A 21,563-nucleotide genomic window follows, 5' to 3' on the forward strand; every position below is an offset into this window, starting at 1 on the left:
GGGGGACAGCGTGTCTGCAGGGTGTAGGGTGGGTTCTGTTCCACTCCCCAAGTACGCTGGGCAAGGCTCCTGCTCTGCTCAGTCGCTGTGTCAGTTTGCGCTCCTTCCTGAGCAGTCAGAAGAGTCCATCCCTGAGTCTCACTGGGACCCTGGCGGACCCTGGGGTCAGGGCAAACCCGCGATAGATTGTCCGATTTACTGATCTGGAGCCGCTGTCCTGCGGCTCACTGCGGGGAACCCTGCCGGTGGTGCGTGGGGCGGGGCTGCAGTGTGGGACCCCCGCCCCACAGTGTCCTCCTTAGCACTGGCCTCCGCTTTCCATGAGGAGCTTCCTCTCAGTGACAAATCTGAACCATGACCACTGTTTCCACCCACGGAGGCTGGGGGAACAGCCATAGGGGGGCTGTCCCCTGCAGGAGGTCAGCCCTGCCCACATGGCAAGGTCACGCATGTGCGTGTGTGTGCACACTCACACTTCTCGGCCTCTGCCCCTTGCCTTCCACTCGGGCCATCTTTCTTTTTATTATTTTTTTGGTTAATCGTCACTGGAGATTTTTTCCATCGATTTTTAGAGTGGAAGGGACAGAGGGGAAGGAGAAACATTGATGTGAGAGAGACATTGGTTTGTTGCCTCCTGCACACGCCTCAGTTGGGGCTGAGGATCGAACCTGCAACCCAGGTACTTGACCAGGAATGGAACCCATGACCCTTTGGTGTGCAGCCGATGCTCTAGCCACTGAGCGCACTGGCCAGGCCCGAGCCCTTTCTTTATGAGCAGTACAGGACTTGGGAGGCCAAGATCTCCAAGGGAAGCTGGAACTCTGCTGTTCCTTTCCACTCATTAGCAGCTGGACAGCCAGGTGGGCAATTGTCCCCCGTCCCCATCTGTCCTGCATTCCTGGCCACCTCAGGGGCAGGACACACTCACTCCTGTAACTCCCGCTCGCCCCACGGCATCTGGGTGTGGTATCTGCCCCCCTCGGAGCTTCCTGCTCCCCCTCCCTCCTCTGCTCTTAGCAGACAGCCCCTGGCTGGGGCTGGGTGAGAGCAGAGCCTGGAGGATGTTGGGCAAACCGAAAGCAGGCATTATTGCCACACGTCTGACCACTAACCCCTTCCTTTCTGCTTTCTTCCAGATTTCTCAGGAAGGTCAGAAAGAAGCACACTGTTTAAGAACAGCACGAGAGGCCTGTGACATTGGCAATGGCCAGAGCCACCTGACCCCCCAGTGCGCTGAGAAATGTGGGTCCTCAGGGGTCACAGCCCCCACCAGCTCCAGGCAGTGCTGCAGGTCAGGGCCCCGGGGCTCTGAGCAACCCACCCGGACACTCGCCGTGGCCTCGCTGCAGCCGCTGCTGCGACCCCTGCCGATGAGGATGTGTGCCCACGCTGCGGAGCTGCTCGCCGCCCTCGCCATGGTGTTTGGGGCCGTGGTGGCATTTGCACCCATTCCGAGGATCACCTGGGAGCACAGAGGTGAGGGCAGAAGCATGTCGGGTGCTGAGGGCAGCTGCCCATGGTCCTGAGGTGTGTGCGCCACTGGCTGCCGGCTCTGTGCTCTCGGCGCGTGTGTGAGCAGGCAGCCTGCATCGCTGCATCGAGGGAGATGCTTCCGAAACTGGAACACTCCAGGCCTTGCGTAGGGCCTGATGATCTGGTCTCTGTATCAGGGGCCCCTGAGAGGAAGCCCACTTCCCTGTCCGGTGACATTTGACTCTCACTGCCCGGGCATAAACCACACTGTGTCCTGTTTTGAGGACATTAACTATGTGCAGCTGAGCTTCAGGCCAGTCGTTCCCATTGGCTGTTTATTAGTTTCTTCTGTATTTATTTTCTTTCTTGGGAGCTGTCTCGGGACCGGGACCCCAGCTTTCCAGGCTCAGTGGCCCTGAGCTCGTAGGGGTGGCTGTCCGCTAGAGCTCAGGGCAGCAGGTGTGCTAGGAGGGCCTTCGTGCTGTGTGCCTGTCTCCCACCCTGGTACTTAGATCAGCAAGAGGCGTGAACTCCAACTCCTGAGTGAAACCAGAGCTTGGTAATACACAGGAAGCCAAGTACAGGACACTCACATTGACGCTGATGGTTAGAAAGAAGAAACCGCTCCTGAGGAAACAGGCTGATATATTCATATTACCCCCAATAGCTCACCATTGCACTCCTGTTCTAAATAGCTGTTGATCAATTAATTACCCAGTAAGGGAAATGTCACTCCTTTCCTTCTTTCTCTGTTTTGTAAGTTTGTACTAGTTACCCCTGAAAATGCTTGGGTTAAGGGATATATTCACTAAAATCTATTTTATTAAAGGCAAATCCTTTTTTTTCCTGAGTGAGAAAATCCTAAATAGTTAAATTCTTTATACACTTAATCTATGGATGATTCGACACACAGAGATAAGAATTTGGTAGGAGGGGGAGGGAGCTGCCACGATCAGCAGCTTGAGGTGTCTGACCTGTAGTCTCCTGAGAGGTCACAAGGTTATACTGCCAGGAGGTCATGCTGCCAGCAGGTCATGCTGCTGTGGGGTCACTTTCCTGGGAATTCACATGCTTAGAGGTCATGCTCCTGGGAGGTCACGCTGCCTGGAGACCACACAGGGTGCAGGGTTTGGAACTCTCGGCTTGAGGGAGCAAAAGGGGATGTTAGACCACAGCACTGGTCAAGCACTGGCTCTGGGCCTCATTGGGGTCCCATGCACTTGGTGGCTGCCTCGGCAGCTCTCTTCCACCCAGAGGTGCCTGAGCTCTGGCCCTGGTCAGGGCTCGCCACCGTGGCAGTGGACCTATGCCACGGCCCTGGCAGTATGGCAATGCACTGAGTGAGAACAGATGCTCAGGGTGTGTCCAGGCTCAGAAATGCCTAATGTGTCCCCCTACCCCTCTCTCCCCAGAGCTGCAGCTTATGCAGTTTCACCAGCCGGGCATCTTCAACTACTCAGTCCTGCTGCTGAGCGAGGACCAGAACACCCTGTACGTGGGCGCCCGGGAAGCAGTGTTTGCCTTGAATGCACTCAACATCTCCCAGAAGCAGCACGAGGTATGGCCTGGGCTCCCTGCCCCCTGCAGTCTGGGCTGCAGACCTTACCAGTATTTCCTCAGATCGACACACTGGGCTCCTCCCCAGGAGTCAGGCCCTCTCCTGGCCATGCTCGCTCCGGGCGGGGTCGCATACGTCCTGTGTCGGGAGAGCAGCCTCCCCTCCTGTCAGTGGGCCTCGGGCCCTGTCATCCAGAAGCTTCCTTCCCACTCTGCGTCCACACAGCCCCATCTCAGGTGTCCCCTAGTAGCCTCACCCAGGAACCACCCTCTTTCCGGCTGGGATTTTTGAAGCTGTTGTTATGGACAATCTCAAGGGTACACAGGAGTAGAGGGAGTGATGTGATGGACCCTCTGCCCATCGAGGCTCCTGCAGGCGGGGTTGGCCCCTTGTCCTCCCCCACGTCCCCTCCCTCTGCTCCCTCCACGTGGCTTTGAAGCAAAACCCAACACATAGTCTTCATCTTCTAAGTGTCTCCCTGGGCATCTCCTAAAGGAAAAGACTCCTTTTTTTCAAAATACTATTGTCACATCCAAAAATTAATGTTGTCGAATAATCAGAGTTCAGGTGTCACAGGCTCTGTTATAAGTAATGTTTGACGGTTCAGTTTGAGTCCAGTGGAGATCAGGCCATCAGTGTTCCCAGCACTCTGTCCTCGAGCCCGTTTCTAGAGTCGCCCTGAGTCCCCTTGCTGGGAGAGACACCTGCAGTCCTGTCTGCCGCCCGCCACCGAGGCAGGTGCTCCTCCCCCAGCCTTGACCACTGCAGTCTAGAGCCACGTGTATCAAGGACTGCAAACCGGGACTTTCCAAATGGTTCCTTCTCCATTTGTGAGCCGGAAATCACCTTTAAAGGGGAAATGCCTGTGGCTGGCTATTCATGTCTTTCCAAAGCGAGACCGTGAGTCGCTGATTGTTTGATTTTATTGTGACCATGGACTCGTGGGTTTAAATGTGTCTGAATCCCCTCGATCCATTTGCGTTCATTCAGGTCCTCACTTGAGGCCCAGCCTCCCCTTGGCTTGGGAGGCCTCTGCGGTTGGTGTAACTTTCTCAGTCTCTGAAACCCATATGGTCAGGCTCATCTGGTGCATTTTCTGCCCCAGATCTGTTCCGTTTTATTTCGTCTTGGTCTTCAGAGCCCAGCGTAATACCAGTGTCTGCGTGGCACACAAATGAGCTTCTGGTCATACTCTGCAAATGAAGTTCACGTGTAACCCCACGGTTCTCAGTCGGAGCTGGCCATTGCTCTCAATGGCATCACTGCAGCCCCTTAGGGTGAGGGAGAGGTAAAGAAAAAAGTGAAAGCCACGGCCAGGCTTTGCTAAGACCCGTGAACGCGCTCAAGGGCCTGTCACGTGCATGTCCCCGTGTTTGTGCATTTCATGTAGGCAGTGATGAAGTCATCCGCATTTTAATCTCTGAAGGAAGCTGCTGTTTGAAGTGGGACTCGTGTGTTCTAATGGGGACGCCCATTTCTCTGAGAACACGCAGCACGGTTGCCGTGCCTGCTGTTCAGGCCTCAGTGGATGCCGATTAGCGTGGAGGACGCACCGGTGGGGACTCACCTCCCGCCGCTGAGAAGCCGTGAGCTTCCCCACCTTGGCCTGGCCGGCGGCTTCAGTTCTCTGGGTGGAAGATATGTATATTTGGCATCAGTCGCGCACTAGCGCTTGGGGAGATGGGCAGCTGGGAAAGGAGAGGCAGGAGTGTGGAAGCCCTCGGTCATGTGGCCTGCGGCTTCCCATCCCCCGGAGGGCGCGGGGCCCCCTGGCCCGACGGGCCTGCTCGTGCGTCCACCTGGCGTGAGAGGCAGCACAGGCCAGCCGAGGCGCTCGACCTGGACGCGCTGCTTCGGCACTCGGCTGCTGCTGTCGTGTAAAATTAACAGTCGTGATCCCACCACGTGCTGACCGTGGGAGGACATGCCAGGGCTGCTTCTGTTGGACCCTATAGTCGCTCTTGAATGAAGTAAAAAACCCACTTTGATGTTTGAAAGACCTGCAGTTTAGCTTTTTGATAACTTTAATCCTCCCCACTTTCAGTAGTTTAGTTTTTGCTGTCATTTGCAGTGAATAGCAGGGACTGGGAGGGTCCTTCCAGGCCCCACTGGCTCGCAGGCAAGGATCCCGGGCAGAACTTGCACTGCCCACGTCTGCTCTGTCACCTCCCCGCCTGGTCTGCAGCCTCGGGCCTCACTGTCTCGGAGCTGCCCACTTACCCACTCTGCCATCCTGTGCTCTGTAAATTGTACATTTTTAGACTAGTACCTGCTTTCAGAAGCGGACTGTGCACTGAAGTGGACTTATTCTCCCCAACAGGCATATTGGAAGGTCTCAGAAGATAAACAAGCAAAATGCGCAGAAAAGGGGAAATCAAAACAGGTAATTTCTTTTGCAAGCTACAGAAAACACACAGGTAGGCACCTGGCTGAGTCAGGTCTCTCATGACTCACCTACCCCTCTGTTCCCAGGTGGTGAGATTAGGTCCCTCAAGAAAGAATCAAACATAGTAGGCATTTGAGAAATGCTTTTTAAAGTTGAACTAAATTGAATTTATTCAAATGGCCTAGACCTTGGACTGTGGAAAACGATGTCTGGTCCCTGCTGGCTGACTGTGAAATGAGGGTTCATGCCTCCTTCACCCAGTGCCTGGAGGGGTTGCGGTAGGATTCCTGGATTTTTGGCAACACTCATCCCTTGGGAATCTGCCCCTTCTCCAGGAGATACTGGCCATGCAGGGAGCACTGGATGAGTTCAGAGTGTCAGTGCGGTGGCTATGTGGTGACCTGGGCTGAGTGTCCATCTCCCTCTGGAGCTCTGGGTTATCCCCCACCCACCGAGCAGCCCTGCCCCCAACTGGTGCTGGGCAGATGTCAGAGTCTTGGGGTCTGAGAGCCCCACTTTCCTCGATAGTTGATTAAAACAGCTGAATTATGGTAAATTTCAGCAGTTATTGGCTATTTTCAAAACAATTAAAATTTTTTTTAAAAAAGACAAGTATTTTTTTGCTAAACTTTTTTAACAAAATGCTAAATACTTTCACTGAAGTCACTAAATCTAAAGTTACTTTAGGAAATGAGGGAAAATGCAGGCGTTTGATGTAATAACAGATGTCACAGGGAGTTGTCTTCGAGCTAAATTAGAGCAGAGCTTTGCCCTGCCGAGCTGAGGCCGAGCAGCGGGGCCCCTCCCAGCTCTTGTGGGAGAGCACAAATCGCCTCCAACCAGATTAAAACAATCACAGCAAAAAATCCTTTTCCTGCGAGGGGATAATTTCAGATGACAGCACATATAATCCAGGAACATATCAGCCTAAAATAGCGAGTGGGTCCTTAAGTGGCCCCTGGTCTTCCTGCGGGCCCCTCTGATGTGGCACAAGAGCCCCTCATCGGTCCAGCCCCTCCCCTGGGCGGGTGGCCAGACACAGCCCATCCCCAAGCACTGTTTCCAGTTTCAAGTGTTGGGGTGGGGAGGGTGGGGTCCTCCAGAGAGGAGGGCCGAGGGAACCCTGCACAGCATGCACCTCCGCAGGTTTAGTGATGACAACGCATGATTTGTGTGTTCAGTGAGTATAAATGCTTTTCTGTGGTGGGTGGGTAAGGCTTGAGGTTAGCTTTCATTGCTTCTGTGGCCAGCACATCTTTTCTGGGTACAAATTAGTGACTGCAGTGAAACTGTCGGCACCTGACAGCCAGCCTGTGGCCACTGCAGAGAGCAAAGCACTCAGTCCGGCTGCAGACCCAGGTTCGCCCAGGGGCAGCGGGCTCTGAGCCTGCTCCCTGCTGCCCACAGGGCAGGGCAGGTGCGGGAAGACGGAGCATTGCAGCTGCTGTGAGAGCACAGTCAGTGCACAGGCGGAGCTGCTGGGCAGGGAGCTGATGCCGGCGTGCACTCTGCTGGCTCCGAGCTTTGCAGCTCAGTGTCACCATGTGGGTGTGGAGGGTGTCCAGAGGAGGCTGGTGCTGGTTGACCCGTGCCTTCTTCCTTGTAGACAGAGTGTCTGAACTACATCCGAGTGCTACAGCCGCTCGGCACCACTGCCCTTTATGTGTGTGGGACCAACGCCTTCCAGCCAGCCTGTGACCACCTGGTAAGTCCAGGCCCTCCCCTGGTCAGTGTTAAAGCAGAGTGGGCTCCCAGCAGGCCTCAGGTGGTCTCCACTCTGCACAACCAAAGGCTGTTGTAACTTCCAGCCCTGTGATGGGGGCAGCTCCGGCCACTCTCCACCTCCTTCAGACCCGGGATCCTGTCTGTAGACCATCCTGACTGAGGGCGGGGTGTGTGCAGGACTCACAGGACCATGGCCCTGGTGTGCAGCTGGCCATGGGGGGCCTCTGGGAAGTGCACTGTTGGTAGAAAGAAGCACCCACAAGCCATGATCCAGCACCTTGCCTCCTTGTCATGTTTGTGAGGGTGGCCTGGCTGTGACCCAGGTCTGGCCAAGTAGAAAGGACTTTATGACCCTAGAGCCATGCCCATCTCACAGATGAGTAAACTGAGGTGCCAAGATCTTGAATAGCTCTTGAGGGCGTCAGAGCCAGGGTACCAGGCGCCGGGTTCCAGACCTGGGACTCATGGCCAGCGGCACACGCCTTCTCTCGGTGCCCCCTGAGCAGCAAGTCTAAAATTAACGTGCAACAGAGCTGTGTGGTCATGGCAGAAACCCAGGCGCTGGATGATACTTTCTCTTCATTCAAATGTAGAACCTAACATCCTTTCGGTTCCTGGGGAGAAACGAAGATGGCAAGGGAAGGTGTCCCTTTGACCCTGCCCAAAGCTACACGTCTGTCATGGTCGGTAAGTCGCTCCAACACCTGTTGCTGCTTCCACTTCACAGCCCGTCTGCTCACAAGGGCCCTGTGCCCCTGCTGAGACCCCAACATGAGCTTCTGAATTCACTGTTCAAAAGGAGAGCCAGCCCCACCAGGCCACAGGCTGGACCTGCGAGGCGAGGGTCTCTTACACCCACATCTGTGCAGGTCGTCTGGGCTACTGGGTCGGGCGGTGTCAACGCTCCCAGCTGAGGCCGGTGTGTGCCTGAGCCCTGGAGTGGTCTCTCGCACTGGGGCAAGCAGGCCCTGGGCCACGGGCGACCGCTGGCCTGTGTCACTCCCCTGAGGCGGGAATCACTTGCTCCTGTTCAGTCATCATCCCTGACTCTCGAAACATACAGTTTAACAAGGAGTGTAGGATTGTCCATGTCAAAGAAACGGGCAGAGACTCGTGTCCCTGGAGCAGGCGATGGTCCCTGTGTGTCCTGGGCGGGGCTCCTTTCAGGGTGTGGAGAGGGAGGTGTGAGCGGCCTCCCCGCGGTGCTGACCCTTCTCCCCTTTCCTCCTGGCCCTGAAGACGGAGAGCTCTATTCCGGGACATCGTATAACTTCTTGGGAAGCGAGCCCATCATCTCCCGGAATTCTTCCCACAGTCCCCTGAGAACGGAGTACGCGATACCTTGGCTCAACGGTGAGCAGCGGGCGGCCGCCGGAGGTGTGTGGCCTCGCAGAGGTGTGTGGCCACGCCGAGGTGTGTGGCCACGTGGAGGTGTGTGGCCACGTGGAGGTGCGTCGCCGCGTGGAGGTGTGTGGCCTCGCAGAGGTGTGTGGCCACGTGGAGGTGTGTGGCCACGTGGAGGTGCGTCGCCGCGTGGAGGTGTGTAGCCTCGCGGAGGTGTGTGGCCGCGTGGAGGTGTGTGGCCTCGCGGAGGTGTGTGGCCGCGTGGAGGTGTGTGGCCTCGCGGAGGTGTGTGGCCACGCCGAGGTGTGTGGCCACGTGGAGGTGCGTCGCCGCGTGGAGGTGTGTGGCCTCGCAGCAGCCTCCCAGGCGGGGCTGCTCCACGCGCTGCATTCCCAGGACCTTTGCGCGGCTCCGCCTCGCGTGGGCCGCCGCTCTCGTCCGCCGGTGCGGTGGCCGCTCTGGAACTGCGCAGGCTGCACGGCAGCTCCCTGGGGCTCCCGCGGGTGCTCCTCACTAAGCGATGCTGTTGTAAGGCCACCTTCACCCTCCTGGAAAATGGGTCCATGAGGCTTTCATAGAGGAGCTGGTGGTTAGTGGGAGCTCTGGCGGGGCAGGTCAGTGTGCCGTGGTATCTCGTTCCCCCCGGGCAGCATGTGTCCACGTCACGTTCACGGTGCAGGTGGCTCGAGGCCACTTGCGTGAGGCTTTTCTCGTGGGCACCGGCTGGGCTCTCAGAGGCAGGCGGGCTGAGGGACAGTGGGTTCTTCCGTTCTGTGGGGCAGCTGGGCAGCCAGAGCGTTGGGGCCTGGACCTGTGGTCAGGAGTTTGTCTGTCTGAGGCATATGCTATTTAAACCAGCAAATGCACATCTGCTAGTGGGTCTCTGGGGACCACGGCCGGGGGTGGTATCTGGCTCTCCTGGACGCCCAGACTGCCTGGCGTTGGGAGGCCCAGCCTCGCATTCTTGGGGTAGGTGAGGTGAGTGTGCCTCAGGGCCACTTCCAGGGCACCTGGGCGGAGGAGGGCGAGCTGGGCACTGTCCTCGCTCCCAGACCCTGCAGGGTGTTTGGGGCACAGTACATGCACCCTCTCGTGTCTTGCAGGGAAAATGTACAGGGCTATGCCCAGGTCCCTCCACATGTACAGAGACCTCCTGTGTGTGCAGGGCTGCTGGGCTCTGCAGCGTTCGTGGAGATGACGTTGTCTCTTCCCTGCAGAGCCCAGCTTCGTCTACGCTGACGTGATCCGAGAGAGCCCGGAGGCCGCCGCGGGCAGGGACGACAGAGTGTTGTTCTTCTTCACGGAGGTGTCTGTGGAGTACGAGTTCGTCTTCAAGCTGATGGTCCCCCGGGTGGCGAGGGTGTGCAAGGTGAGGCTGCCTCATTTCTCTTTGGTCCCGCCTGTAGGGACAGCACCTTGCCCAGGCCCCACACTTCCCCCAGAAGGTCGATTTACCTCCTTTCTGTTCCTCATGCCACCGAGGGCAGTGTGGACGGTCCTTCTGCCCCGGGTGTCTGGAAGGAGCTGGAACCCCACAGAGCTTGGCACCCCTGAGTACCAAGGATTGGCTTCCAGTCCTCAGAGGGTCTACATTGGACACACCTTCCTCAGACCTCACCCGAGTTACAGAAAGTTACTTTTTGTTTCCCGCATTCTGCTGGAATTGGGATTTCACCGTCCACTGTGAAGACAGGAGGGGTTTGTTTTTATTGCGTCCACAACAGATAGGATGCTTGGATTTATGTCCCTCTGCATCTGTATTTCTGAGTTTAGTATTTCCAGACCAAGTCAAGGCAGGTATGTTTTATAATTGTCACTAAAACTGTTTATGGAGAACTTGGCTGGTCCAGGGCACTTGAGCAGAAAACTTGGGGGGCAGGAAGGAAGTGAGGACCTGCTCTCCCATGAGGAATGTCTTTGGGGGGAGACCAGACCTACGCACATGGGCCTGAGACAGACTGCGTGTGCTGCGCCTGGCCCATGGGTCTCTCGAGGGCAGGTCACGAGCCTGGGAGTACACAGGCCACAGGGCCAGAGCCATGGCCGTGCAAGGACGTGCTGTGAAGCTGAATGTGTGCAGACCCCAGCATCTGTTCCAGCTGCCACGGCAGCTTTCCCTCTGCAGGGTTTTATTTGGTTTTGTTGGAATCCGTGATCCAAGCTGCATGAGGGATTGCTGGGGTCATGGAGTGTCTGCAGCAGCTTCCTTTTCAGCCAGGGCTCCATCTCGTTCAGGCAGAGCAGTTCTGGGCACTCGGGAGTCTGCCTTGTCCTACCAGGCGCATCTTTGCATTTCAGGGGGACCAGGGCGGCCTGAGGACCTTGCAGAAGAAGTGGACGTCCTTCCTGAAGGCCAGGCTGGTCTGCTCCAGGCCGGACAGCAGCCTCGTCTTCAACGTGCTGCGGGCTGTCTTCATGCTCCGGGCCCCAGGCCTGAAGGAGCCGGTGTTCTACGGGGTCTTCACCCCACAGCTGTGAGTGCCGGGCGGTCGGGGGTTTCCTCCACACTGCCGCCCTCCAGGCAGTCACGGGCCCCTCCTCCCCAGGAACAACGTGGGGCTGTCAGCCGTGTGCGCCTACAACCTATCCGCGGCCGAGGCGGTGTTCTCCCGAGGGAAGTACATGCAGAGTGCCATCGTGGAGCAGTCCCACACCAAGTGGGTGCGCTACAATGGGCCCGTGCCCACGCCGCGGCCCGGGGCGGTGAGTGAGGGGCCTGGGCTGCCGGAACCTAGTGGGGGCCAGCCGTGCGGCACCCCTGCGCCTCCCTGGGGCCTGTGTGTGCCTCCCCAGGGAGCAGGCATCCCCCCGGGACTGGGAGGGGCGGCAGGCGGCCTTTCCTGTTCCTGTCACTGGCTGGTTGTGTAGCCACTGGTGCTGGAACTTTCCCAGCAGGAGGCTCTTCTGACTGGCACGGGGGGAGCTGTGGAATGAGCATTGCGTAATGTAATTGGATCTGTTTCATTTTCGGTTTTCTGTAGAGAAACGTACAGTTTCTTGGCAAGGAAATGCGCTGTTCTCTCCATTCATTAATATGAATCACACTTTGTCTCTTAAAAGTGGTGGATTTTATGTAGAAATGAGTTTCTAGGCCTATTGTTTTCTATGGCCAGTTCGTCTGTGTCATTCATTCTGCGCCTGATGTCCCGGCTGCGACCTGGGGAAGGCCTAGCACCCAGGGCTCACCCCCAGGACTCTTCCCTGAAGCGTTACGATTTCTCCGTGCATGTTATTAAGTAGAACACGTCCACTGGGGGTCACCAGTCTCGGGGTGTGCGCACCAGGGGCTGGGCAGAGAAAAAAAGACCTCACACCCTCCACCTTCATGCTTCTTAGAATTGGACCTTTTTTAGTGATTTTTTTCTAACCAGTCTTCTCTTCTTATTGGAGAGCTATCAAGTAATAAGTATTTACTTTCTTATTTCAAAAGCTTAGTACTTTTTTTCATTTATAAATAGATAAAAGTTTATCTCACTAGGTGTCATGAAACATGATTTTATCTATGGGTAGAAACTCAGCTGCCTTTCCTACCTGCTATAACTGTCTTTAGCTTCCGGGGAAGGGCCCTCTTGGTTTTTCCCCTTTTTCGAGAAACCGCTGTGGAGTCCCAGCTTTGCACCTCCCCACGCCCAGGCCCCTGCAGAGCCCTTGCGCGGCTGCCCGCGTGTGCGCGGTTAACCCGGCGGTCTGCTCCCTGCAGTGCATCGACCGCGAGGCGCGGGCCGCCAACATCTCCAGCTCCCTCAGCCTGCCGGACAAGACACTGCAGTTTGTCAAGGACCACCCTCTGATGGACGACTCTGTGACCCCAATAGACAACAGGCCCAGGCTGATCAAAAGCGGCGTGAACTACACACAGATCGTGGTGGACAGGACCCAGGCCCTGGACGGGACTGTCTACGACGTCATGTTTGTCAGCACAGGTGGGTCTCGGGCCTTGGTAACAAGCTTGGTGGATCCAGCTGACCTGGGCCAAGGGGAGCTAGCATCTCCCCCGGGTGCCCTGGGCAGTGTGTATTTCTGAGAAGTCTCCACACCCTGTGTCTTCAGATCTCTGTGACCATCAGACCACCTGGGGCACCAGTTAGAAATGCAAGCCCTGGCCCAAATCTGGAAATTCAGGTCTGGCAAGTATGGGTTGGTGCCAGGGGAGAGCAGGAAGGACAGACTGCCTCCCTCCTGCCTGTGCTGACACCTGTGGGAGGCACTGCTTCCCGGAAGCCCGTGGGTTAGGAAACCAGTGTTTCTGGAATGAGAGGCAGTGGCAGGTGAGTGGCACCTGGCGGGTGCAGGGTCCTGGGGCTTTCCAGCCACACCTCTGAGCAGAAGCAAGGGCCCTGCCCTCACCTGCCGGGGCCACCTGGTAGGATGGCAGCCCAGAGGAGTGGTGGAGCCCCAAACCACTTTCAGTTGATCTGAGGACACAGTGTTGGCAGTGCTGACAAGGGGGTTGGCACCAACAATGAGACATTAGTTTATTCATAAAACACTGGGAATAACCAAGGCCCGTTGACTTGATGTTTATCTTTCCCTGGCTTTTCTTTTTCCATTTCTAATGCAAAAACGCTGCCTGCCTTTGAGTGTCCTGCTAAGTGAAGGAGTGGAGAGGACGAAGGGTGGCATCTTTGCCTACAGCGCAGTGCTGTCCTCCTTCCGGGCGGGTCACTGACCTGGGCTTTGACCTTGCAGACAGGGGCGCCCTGCACAAGGCCGTCACCCTGGAGAATGATGTCCACATCATCGAGGAGACACAGCTCTTCCAGGACTTGGAGCCAGTGCAGACCCTCCTGCTGTCTTCCAAGCAGGTGAAGCGCCTCGCAGCTGGGTGGGGTGGCTGAGTCTTGGGGGCACTGCTAGGCTGGGCAGCCGAGTCTCAAAGGGTCGCAGCTCTGGGCCCCAGAGGCCCCTTTATCCATCTAGCCCAGGGACCCCACCTTTGGGCTCTCACAGAAAGTCCTCGGCTCCATGGGGTTTGGGGCAAAGGGAAGGCAGCCTAGGGAGAGGTAACTTCCTCCTGAACGTTGTAGAGCCTCGCTGAAGTGTTGGAGCCACACGTGTGGGGGTGCTGCTGGCCTGCAACAAAACACTTCCTGTGCCCTGACCTTGGTGAGGGTGAGACCCTGCCAGCCATGCTGCTGCTGGGGATACCGTCAGCACAGAGAACCTTTACCTGGGCACTGCTCCCTCCCCTCAGACGCGGCGCTAACCTCGCCTACACCAGGGTCGGCAGACCTTTTCTGTAAAGGGCCAAGATTGTGCTACTCGGAGGGCCACGCCGTGTCCACCTCTGCCTTGTGGCATGAGTGGCGTGGCCCACCTGCACACGAGTGGGCCTGTTTGTGCTCCTGCAAAGCCTTAGCTGTGGGCACTGAGCTTACAGGTCATGAAATCTTCGTTTCATGCCACAAATATTCCTTTGAGTTTTATTCAATTAAAAATACAAAGCAAATTATTAGCAGTTGGGCTGCATAGAAACAGCCAGGGGGTTGGACTCTCCCGGGCAGCAGGCCATCTCCCAGACCCATCCACAGTGGCCTGGGGGATGTGCACCATTTTATGGCTGGGGTGGAGCCTTGTGGAGCACAGTGCAGGCTAAGCACTATGTTGCCTGGTCCAAACCCTGGCCCCACAGCACCTCACTGTGAGAGCCTGAGCAGGCCGGTCCTGCCTCAGTTTCCTGATCTGTACAGTGGGGACAGCAGACTATATGTTGGAGAGGCCTAGCCTAGCCTCACCCTGTGACTGTGGCCTAGGACCTCATTTCTTGGGTATCCCCATGCTGTGACCCCTGAGCTGATGGGCTCTGGGGCCTTGGCAGTGCCAAGGTTAACGCTAGAAATTGGAGGTGAGCCATGTGTACTGTTCCCCTTGGCTGTAGGCCCACCCGTTCACTCACCTCTCCCACGTGCAGCGGTTTCAGAGCCTTGCTCCAGGGTCTCAGGCCTGGCTGTCATCCTTCCCTGCTCTGTTGCTGAGCGTTTCGGTTTGACCTTCCGCTCTCCCGAGTGGCCTTCCCTCTCCAGGTGTGGCTGGAGGTTCACAGCCCCTCAGCACTTCTGCCCCACCTGGTTTCTGATAGGAGTCTCCAGCCAGCTTGTGGGCCCAGGCCCGCTGCAGCCCACTCCTCCCTCAGCTCCAAACAGTGGCCACCTGGCATTGTTGAGAGGAGACCCAGAAGCTCTTCTGCAGCCACCATGTTGCTCAGGCAGGGGCCGGCACCCTGGCAACCTCCAAGTTAGCATTCATCAGAGCAAAGGTGGGGACCAGTGCAAACATGTCATGAGAATCATTCTTCTCTGCTCCACAGCTTCATTCAGGGACTCAGGCTGGCCCTGCGTCTTGAACCCAAGGTTTCTGGGGCACTTGGATGCTGATCCAGTAGTCGGGAGAAGGGGGCAGGGTCAGGTATAGGTGGTTACGGGTCAGTCCTGTGCTCACCTGCCTTCAGCCAGGACTTGGTCACATGGCCACACCCAGAGTGGGGGTTGACCATGCAGGAAGCCTGGCACCCCAGGGGAGTGGTTTGCCTGTCCCTGCAAGAGCCCTCTGCACTGGGGGAGGGGGTGGCTCTGTTGCCTAGAACAATATGAGTGCACCCTACATGCCATGGCCTCCCCTGCCTTCTCCGCAAGCTGGTGGGCTCGGGATGCAGGGGTGTTGCCTGCAGTGCTGCTTGGCAGCAGGAAGCAGGTGTTCAGAGGTAAAACTAGCTCCCCACCGACAAGGTCTTGGACATTGTTGGAGCCTGGCAGTGTTGTGGACCACTGGCGAGCAGCTGCACAGCGCTATGGGGTGGGCCATGTGTACTGTTCCCCTTGGCACGCCCTTCCGCATCCTTGGCATGGCTTCCTCTCCCCCGAGGGCAAGGGCATTTGGTTTATTTATTGTCATAAATACACCGCATAAAATTTACCTTTTAACTTTGTAAGCGTGCACTTCACTGGTGGTAAGTACATTCTTACTGCCATGCAGCCATCACCACATCCAGCTCCAGAGCTTTTTCATCTGCAAATCTGATTCTCTGTCTCCATTAAATACCTACGCCCCAGTCCTCCCCCCCAGCCTGGCACCCACCATCTACTCCCACCTCTATGAGTTTGTCTAGGGACCTTGTATAAGTGGAGTCATATATTGTCCTTTGTGACTGGCTGACTTTGCTTAGCACAGTGTGCTCAGGTTCACTCATGTTGTAGCGTGTGTCAGAATTTCCTTTTCAAAGCTGAGTAACATTCCACTGCACGTATAGACATTCTGTTTACCCGTTCATCCATTGAGGGACCTTGGGTTGCTTCCACCCCGGGCTGCTGTGAATAACAGTGCTGTGAACTTAGGTGCAGATACCTGTTTGGGTTCCTGCTTTCAGCCCCTTTGGGAATCCACAGCAAGTGTGCTTTGCACAGTCATCTTTGAGCTCACAGAGCAGGTTGTGTCTCGTTCTCACGGGGACACCCTTTGATGGTGACACAGCCTACATGGCAAAGGAGAGAAAATGCCTTCAACAGCGTCGTCAGCTCTCCCCACCGCTGCTCATCACCCCCCACCCACCACAGGGCACATGGCCTGTGTGCACCGAGATCGAGACCTGTGAGCCCAGTCCTGTGGGCAAGGCGCAGTCCCCAGATGGGCCTGGGTCCAGCGAGGGGTTGCGGGGAGAGAGCAGGAACACTCAGCAAACCTTGTGGATGCTGGGCAGTCCCTTGTCAGGATGCCTCCCCTTTACCTTTAAAATTTGTTCATTTTGAAATAATTTTAAATTCAAGGAGGGGGGCGGTGATAGTGCAGGGAGCCCCATAGGTCTTTCACCAGCGCACACCTCTCATTGGAGGGGCCCTTGCAGCCTGGCGCTCTCACAGGGCTCCAGATGGTGGATGCCCCCCATTCCCATGACGTCATTTTGGGCTCCAGGGTCCCACATGTCAGGGGGCTCCCCAGGCAGCCCAGGCCACCTCTTCTGTGCTGTGTGTCTATGCTTTTGCTAGGGTCCCTTGTAGGTCCTGGTGGCCCTTTGAGGTTACCCACTTGGCTTTTCCCGCAGGAAACTTTCTCACCTGTGCAAGCCTTGTGATGCCCTGCTGTGATCCATGGCACCCTCACTGCTATGACTGATGAGCAGGGCGGCCCTGGGCCTGGTTTTCTCTGCCACCTGCCCCACAGTCCGGCTGCCTGCAGGGGGACCTGCCCTTTTTCTCGGCTGTGCTTGCTCACTGGGGGTCTGACCTTAGACGCATCACAGGCCCCGAGATCTGGGGCCACTCCAGGGACTTGAGCTCCAGCTGGACTCTGAAGTGCATTCGGACCTGGCCTCTGAGGAAGACAGCTATTGTGTCTCATCTGAGTCTAATGCTAAGTCTGTGTAAACTTGGAGTCTTTTGATGTTAACCAGAAGGCCTTTCTGGGACATCCGGGGAGATGGAGGCTCCCAGGCAACGGAGAGAGGGAACACCAGCACCTGGGTTGCAAGCCCTGGATCTGCTCGGGTGGACTTGTGTGGGGCCTTGTTCCAGCCAAGCTCAGTGGAGACCGGCCAGCCCTGGCCGCCTGTGCGCCAGCTTTCTGACAGCCCTGGGCATTGGACCGGGGCGGGGGGTCACAGGGTGGGTGCATCCCAAACTAAGTGCTCCAGAGCACCAGGAGCCTGCTCTGCCCTACTGAGCGTGGCAGTCAGGTTCCTGTCTGCAATTCCCCCCTCATAAAGGCAGACGCGTGACACACGGTCGCCTTGGGACTTTAATTCCATTTGCTATCGTGTGTTCACTTTCCTGCAACCTTTGCTTGCACCTCCGACCTGTGGGCTGTGCTGGATGCAGACACCGGGACCGCTGCGCTCCGGTGCCCACATTGGTTCTGAGGTTCTGCCCTGTGGCCTGGTGGTGAGGCCTGGGGTGTCTGGCTGGTGATCTCCCTCCCAGGGGGCTGGCTGGGCTCAGAGATGCACTCTGCTGGTGGTCGGGATGATGGTGGCCTGGACGAGGGAGGGACCGGGCCAGGCCCAGTGCTCTCTGAGTTAGCAGGTTCTGCTGGGCACACACGCTGCTCACTGTCACAGGCTGCACTCAGAGTCGTCTCGAGTGGGACATGTCTCATCCCAGGAGCGAGGAGGCTCCTGCTCCAGGAAGCACCTCGTCACAGCTCCTCTTAGGCTGGAGAAGATGCCCTTGGCACCCGTCAGGATGCTGGCTGCCGGGACCCACCCATTCTCTTCTGTTTACACCCACAGGGCAGAAGGTTCCTTTATGCCGGTTCCAACTCGGGCGTGGTCCAGGCCCCCGTGGCCTTCTGTGGGAAGCATAGCACCTGCCAGGACTGCGTATTGGCCCGCGACCCCTACTGTGCCTGGAACCCAGCCACAGCGGCCTGTGTGGCCCTGCACCTGACCGACAGCGCCAGCAGGTACCCGGCGGGGGACAGGAGGCACGCAGGTGCTCCGCCTGCCCCTTCCCCGCAAGACGGCATGCCCACTCTGTGCCCTTGTCTTGCAGGGGTCTGATTCAGGACATGAGCGGGGATGCGTCCACCTGCCCCGGTGAGTTGCTCGCGCTCTCTCCTCTCCCTTCAGACCAGGCCAGTCCTGTCACCATTTCATGGCGCTTCGGTGCTGCAGCACTTTGCACATTTGTTCTTTCTCTACTCAGAGGTCCAGTATCTTTTGCAGACCTTGTGACCTTTCTCTGAAATTTTATTGCAGAAAAGGATGTTTGAAGCCACACAGAATATATTTGTTTACCAGAAAGCACTCTCCCATCTCCAGCTGTCACATCCGCTCTTGAGATGCGTCTCTTCTCTTCGCTTGCGCTTGTCAAACAAAACCTGCCCCTCTGACCGGGTGGGGGAGGGTCAGTGCGCCGGCAGTCAGGCCGAGGCCCAGGGAGCATTCCCCTTGGGTGACCCCGCTGCTGGGGGTCAGGTGTGTCCCAGCTGAAGGCAGACGTGCTGTGGACGCCTGCCCTCGAGTCCCTGACCCGACAGCTGTCGCCCGTTAGGACAGGTTTGGGAGGAGGGCACCCCCAGGCTGACGTGCCGTGGCCACTAGCAGCGGGTGCCGTGCTCACCGCAGAGCGCGGCTGTCTGACGGGCGCCTGGCTGGTGCTCGGGCGCCCTGCCTGACCTGTTTTCTCCTGGAAAACCAGGGTGTGAGGCGGGATTCCTGCTGCTCAGACACCTCCCATCTCTCTGTCCCCAGGGGCTGCTGTCTAGGGCTCATCTGTGCTCTTCGCTCACGCATGTCTTTATCTCTTTAGTTTTTCTGGAAGACTCCATGTTGCTCCTGTGGGTGAAACTCTTGTGTCGTCTTGTGCGTATTGACCTATTTTTAAAAGAAGTTAAGTAGGGATCAGGGTTGTTGACACTGTGCACATTTATTTTGATGTTCCAGATAAAATTCAGGGAAGTTTCCGGCAGCATTTTTTCAAGCATGGCAGCGCCGTGGAGCTCAAATGCTCCCAAAAGTCCAACCTGGCGCGGGTGGTGTGGACGTTCCGGGACGGCGTGCTCAAGGCAGAGAGCCCCAAGTACAGCCTGGTGAGCGGGCAGAACCTGCTCATCTTCAACCTGTCGCGGGGGGACACTGGGGTGTACCAGTGCCTGTCGGAGGAGAGGGTCAAGAACAGGACAGTCCTGCAGGTGGTGGCCAAACACGTCCTAGAGGTCAGGGAGGTCCCACGGACCCCGGGGACCTTCTCCTCTCCGGCCACCCGGACTGAAGGTGGGAGGATCACACCCAAAGGGGCAGCGGGGCCCGTCCGAGGCTCCCTGCCCCAGACCCCGGCTGTGCGGCTCACCACGTCGTCCGGCCCGGTGCCCACCAGCACATCCTGCGAACCAAAGGTCGTCATCAACACAGTCCCCCAGGTGCAGTCGGAGAAGGCCACGTATCTCACGTCCAGTGACAACCGCCTCCTCGTGTGCCTCTTCCTGCTCTTCTTTCTGCTCTGCCTCTGCCTCTTTTCCTACAACTGCTACAAGGGCTACCTGCCGGGGCCGTGCCTCCGGCTGCGCTCGGCCGTGCTGCCCGGGAAGAAGCGCCCCCCGCCGGGCTTCGACTGCGAGCAGAGCGTGAAGGAGACGCTGGTGGAGCAGGGCAGCGTCTCCCAGCAGAATGGGGGGCAGCCCAGGCCGGCGCCGGACACCGGCTACGAGACGGAGCCGGATACCACGGCCAGCAGGGCGCCCACCGACAGGGAGGACTCACAGAGGATTGACGAGCTCCCGGGCAGGGACCGGCCCTTTGACGTCAAGTGCGAGCTGAAGTTCGCTGACTCGGACGCAGACGGTGACTGAGGTGTCGCCCGGAGAGGGCTTTGTGTTCCTGTGCAGTAGCCTCGTCCCGTGCGCGTAGGTAGCCGTCCTCCGCAGACCTCAGTTCTGTGTCTTTTCTCTTGGGTTGGACTCGTGACTCGGTTTCTCTTTGTCTTTTCGGAAAACAGCGAGCACCCCACCTGGGCTCCCTGGGTCGTGGGAGCACCGTAAGACGTGCCCGCGGGCAGGGGCGACCGCCGGACCGCCACGGGCCTGGAAGCGTAGCACCTGAGCATCACCTCCTCAGAAAGCAGCCACTGAACGATAATTTAATTCCAGATTGGAAAGGACATTTTAGTTTATCAGATTGGTAACTTACCGCCTGTTGTCCAGATTGGCACCAAGCTTTCCTCCCACGTGATTATCTTTTAGGATTTTGCTTTGAGTTGAAGTGTTAGGTCATTTGTTTTTTAAGTTACTAAAGCAGATGTTTTAATGTTTAGAAGATGTACATCTTCTAGATTTCATTGTACATTAGGGTAAGATGCGGCTTACGTTGCTTAAGATTCTCAGGGATAAACTTACTTTGCTAAATGCGTTCTTTCTGCTTTTAGAAATGCAGACAACGCCGTCTCTTGAGCACACTGACTTTTTTTTAAATTTTTATTACTTAAGGGAAGCATCATTTTCAGAGAGATTTCTTTCTGTACTCTTTCTTGTTTTAACTCTTGAAGAGGAGAAGGCATGGAGGGCTGGCCCGTGACCACTGGCAGGGTTTTGAGCTAGGGATGGTGGCCACCCGGGGAGAGCCGGGCTGGCCCAGAGCCGACGGGGCCAGCGTTTCACGGCCCGTTGCCCTTTGCCCCCGGTCCCAGCCTCCTGCCCAGGCAGCCTGGTCCCTGAACACCTCCGACCTCTTTTGCTGCCATGTGACACCTCGTACCCACCCAGACTTCCCGCCTGGCTGACCTGAGCCGTCCACAGCTAGAAGAGAGCCAGCGGCGGGAGGGACGGGCGTGTCCACAGCTGCCCGCAGACACCGCCGTGCGTTCCCGTGTGGCCTGGCACGTCTTTAAGGGGTGACGGCAGTGCCCTGAACATCGTCGACCTCGCTCCCCCTCCCGCTGTCCAGACGCCCCATAAGAGGAGACATTTTTCCGTGGCAAAGAGCAATAAGCTGGGTTTTCGTGTGCCTGTGTGGAGTCTCTTCTTCCAGCATGATCGGAGTCCACTGTTTCGGTGTAAACATTTGTGTTTTATAAGATTTACTTTATTTTTATTTTTCTACTTTGAATTGTATACATTTGAAAAGTAACCGAATAAATGAGAAGCTTGTATCCTAATACGGGCACGTGATTTGCTGAGGCCGCGGGGCCTCCCTCCCGAAAGGCGTGTGGTGGACGGGCCTCCTGTCCCCTCCTGGGCGGCCTGGGCAGGGGCAGGGCGGCGCTGGGTCCCTCCTCTTCCTGAGCTGTTTCCCTTCCCTGCATGCGGTGTTCCTGACGACCTCGGCCTCAGTGCCCTCTCTCTTTTCTGTCCTCTGTCTCGCAGCCTCACCTCCTCTGCCCTTCCCCCCTCCGGGGTCCTTCTCCCTGTCCTGTCTGGGCCCCGAGTCATCTTCCTCTCCCCGAAGCCCCTGGCTGGCCTCCGGGCCTGACAGCCGCCCGCGGGTCACCCTGCTGCCGCCCTTCCTCAGCAACCAGGCCCAGCACGTGCATGCCCTGGGGACCTTCCACCTCTTCTGCCAGGCCACAGGTGAGCGGGGCACCTGTCCGGGTGGGGTGGGGGAGGGGCCCCGACACTGCCCTCCGGCCGCATGCCCCTCAGTCCCAGGGAAACTTA

The 21,563-nt window shown here is 57.3% G+C and overlaps 1 protein-coding gene across 1 annotated transcript; it reads left to right on the forward strand.

Annotated features, from left to right (window-relative positions):
* Positions 1-1,145: 1,145 nt before the first annotated feature.
* Positions 1,146-21,064, forward strand: SEMA4D (semaphorin 4D). The gene is made up of 14 exons (XM_016202481.2): positions 1,146-1,476; positions 2,886-3,031; positions 5,352-5,414; positions 7,024-7,122; positions 7,736-7,829; positions 8,382-8,495; positions 9,704-9,855; positions 10,785-10,960; positions 11,033-11,189; positions 12,187-12,409; positions 13,176-13,291; positions 17,704-17,876; positions 17,966-18,009; positions 18,859-21,064. Exons 1-14 carry the CDS (start codon positions 1,371-1,373, stop codon positions 19,761-19,763), a joined length of 2,568 nt encoding a protein of 855 aa, XP_016057967.2. The 5' UTR covers positions 1,146-1,370; the 3' UTR covers positions 19,764-21,064.
* Positions 21,065-21,563: the final 499 nt, after the last annotated feature.

The sequence above is a fragment of the Miniopterus natalensis genome, chromosome 12, assembly GCF_054644295.1.
Source record: "Miniopterus natalensis isolate mMinNat1 chromosome 12, mMinNat1.hap1, whole genome shotgun sequence".
Lineage (NCBI taxonomy): Eukaryota > Metazoa > Chordata > Mammalia > Chiroptera > Miniopteridae > Miniopterus > Miniopterus natalensis.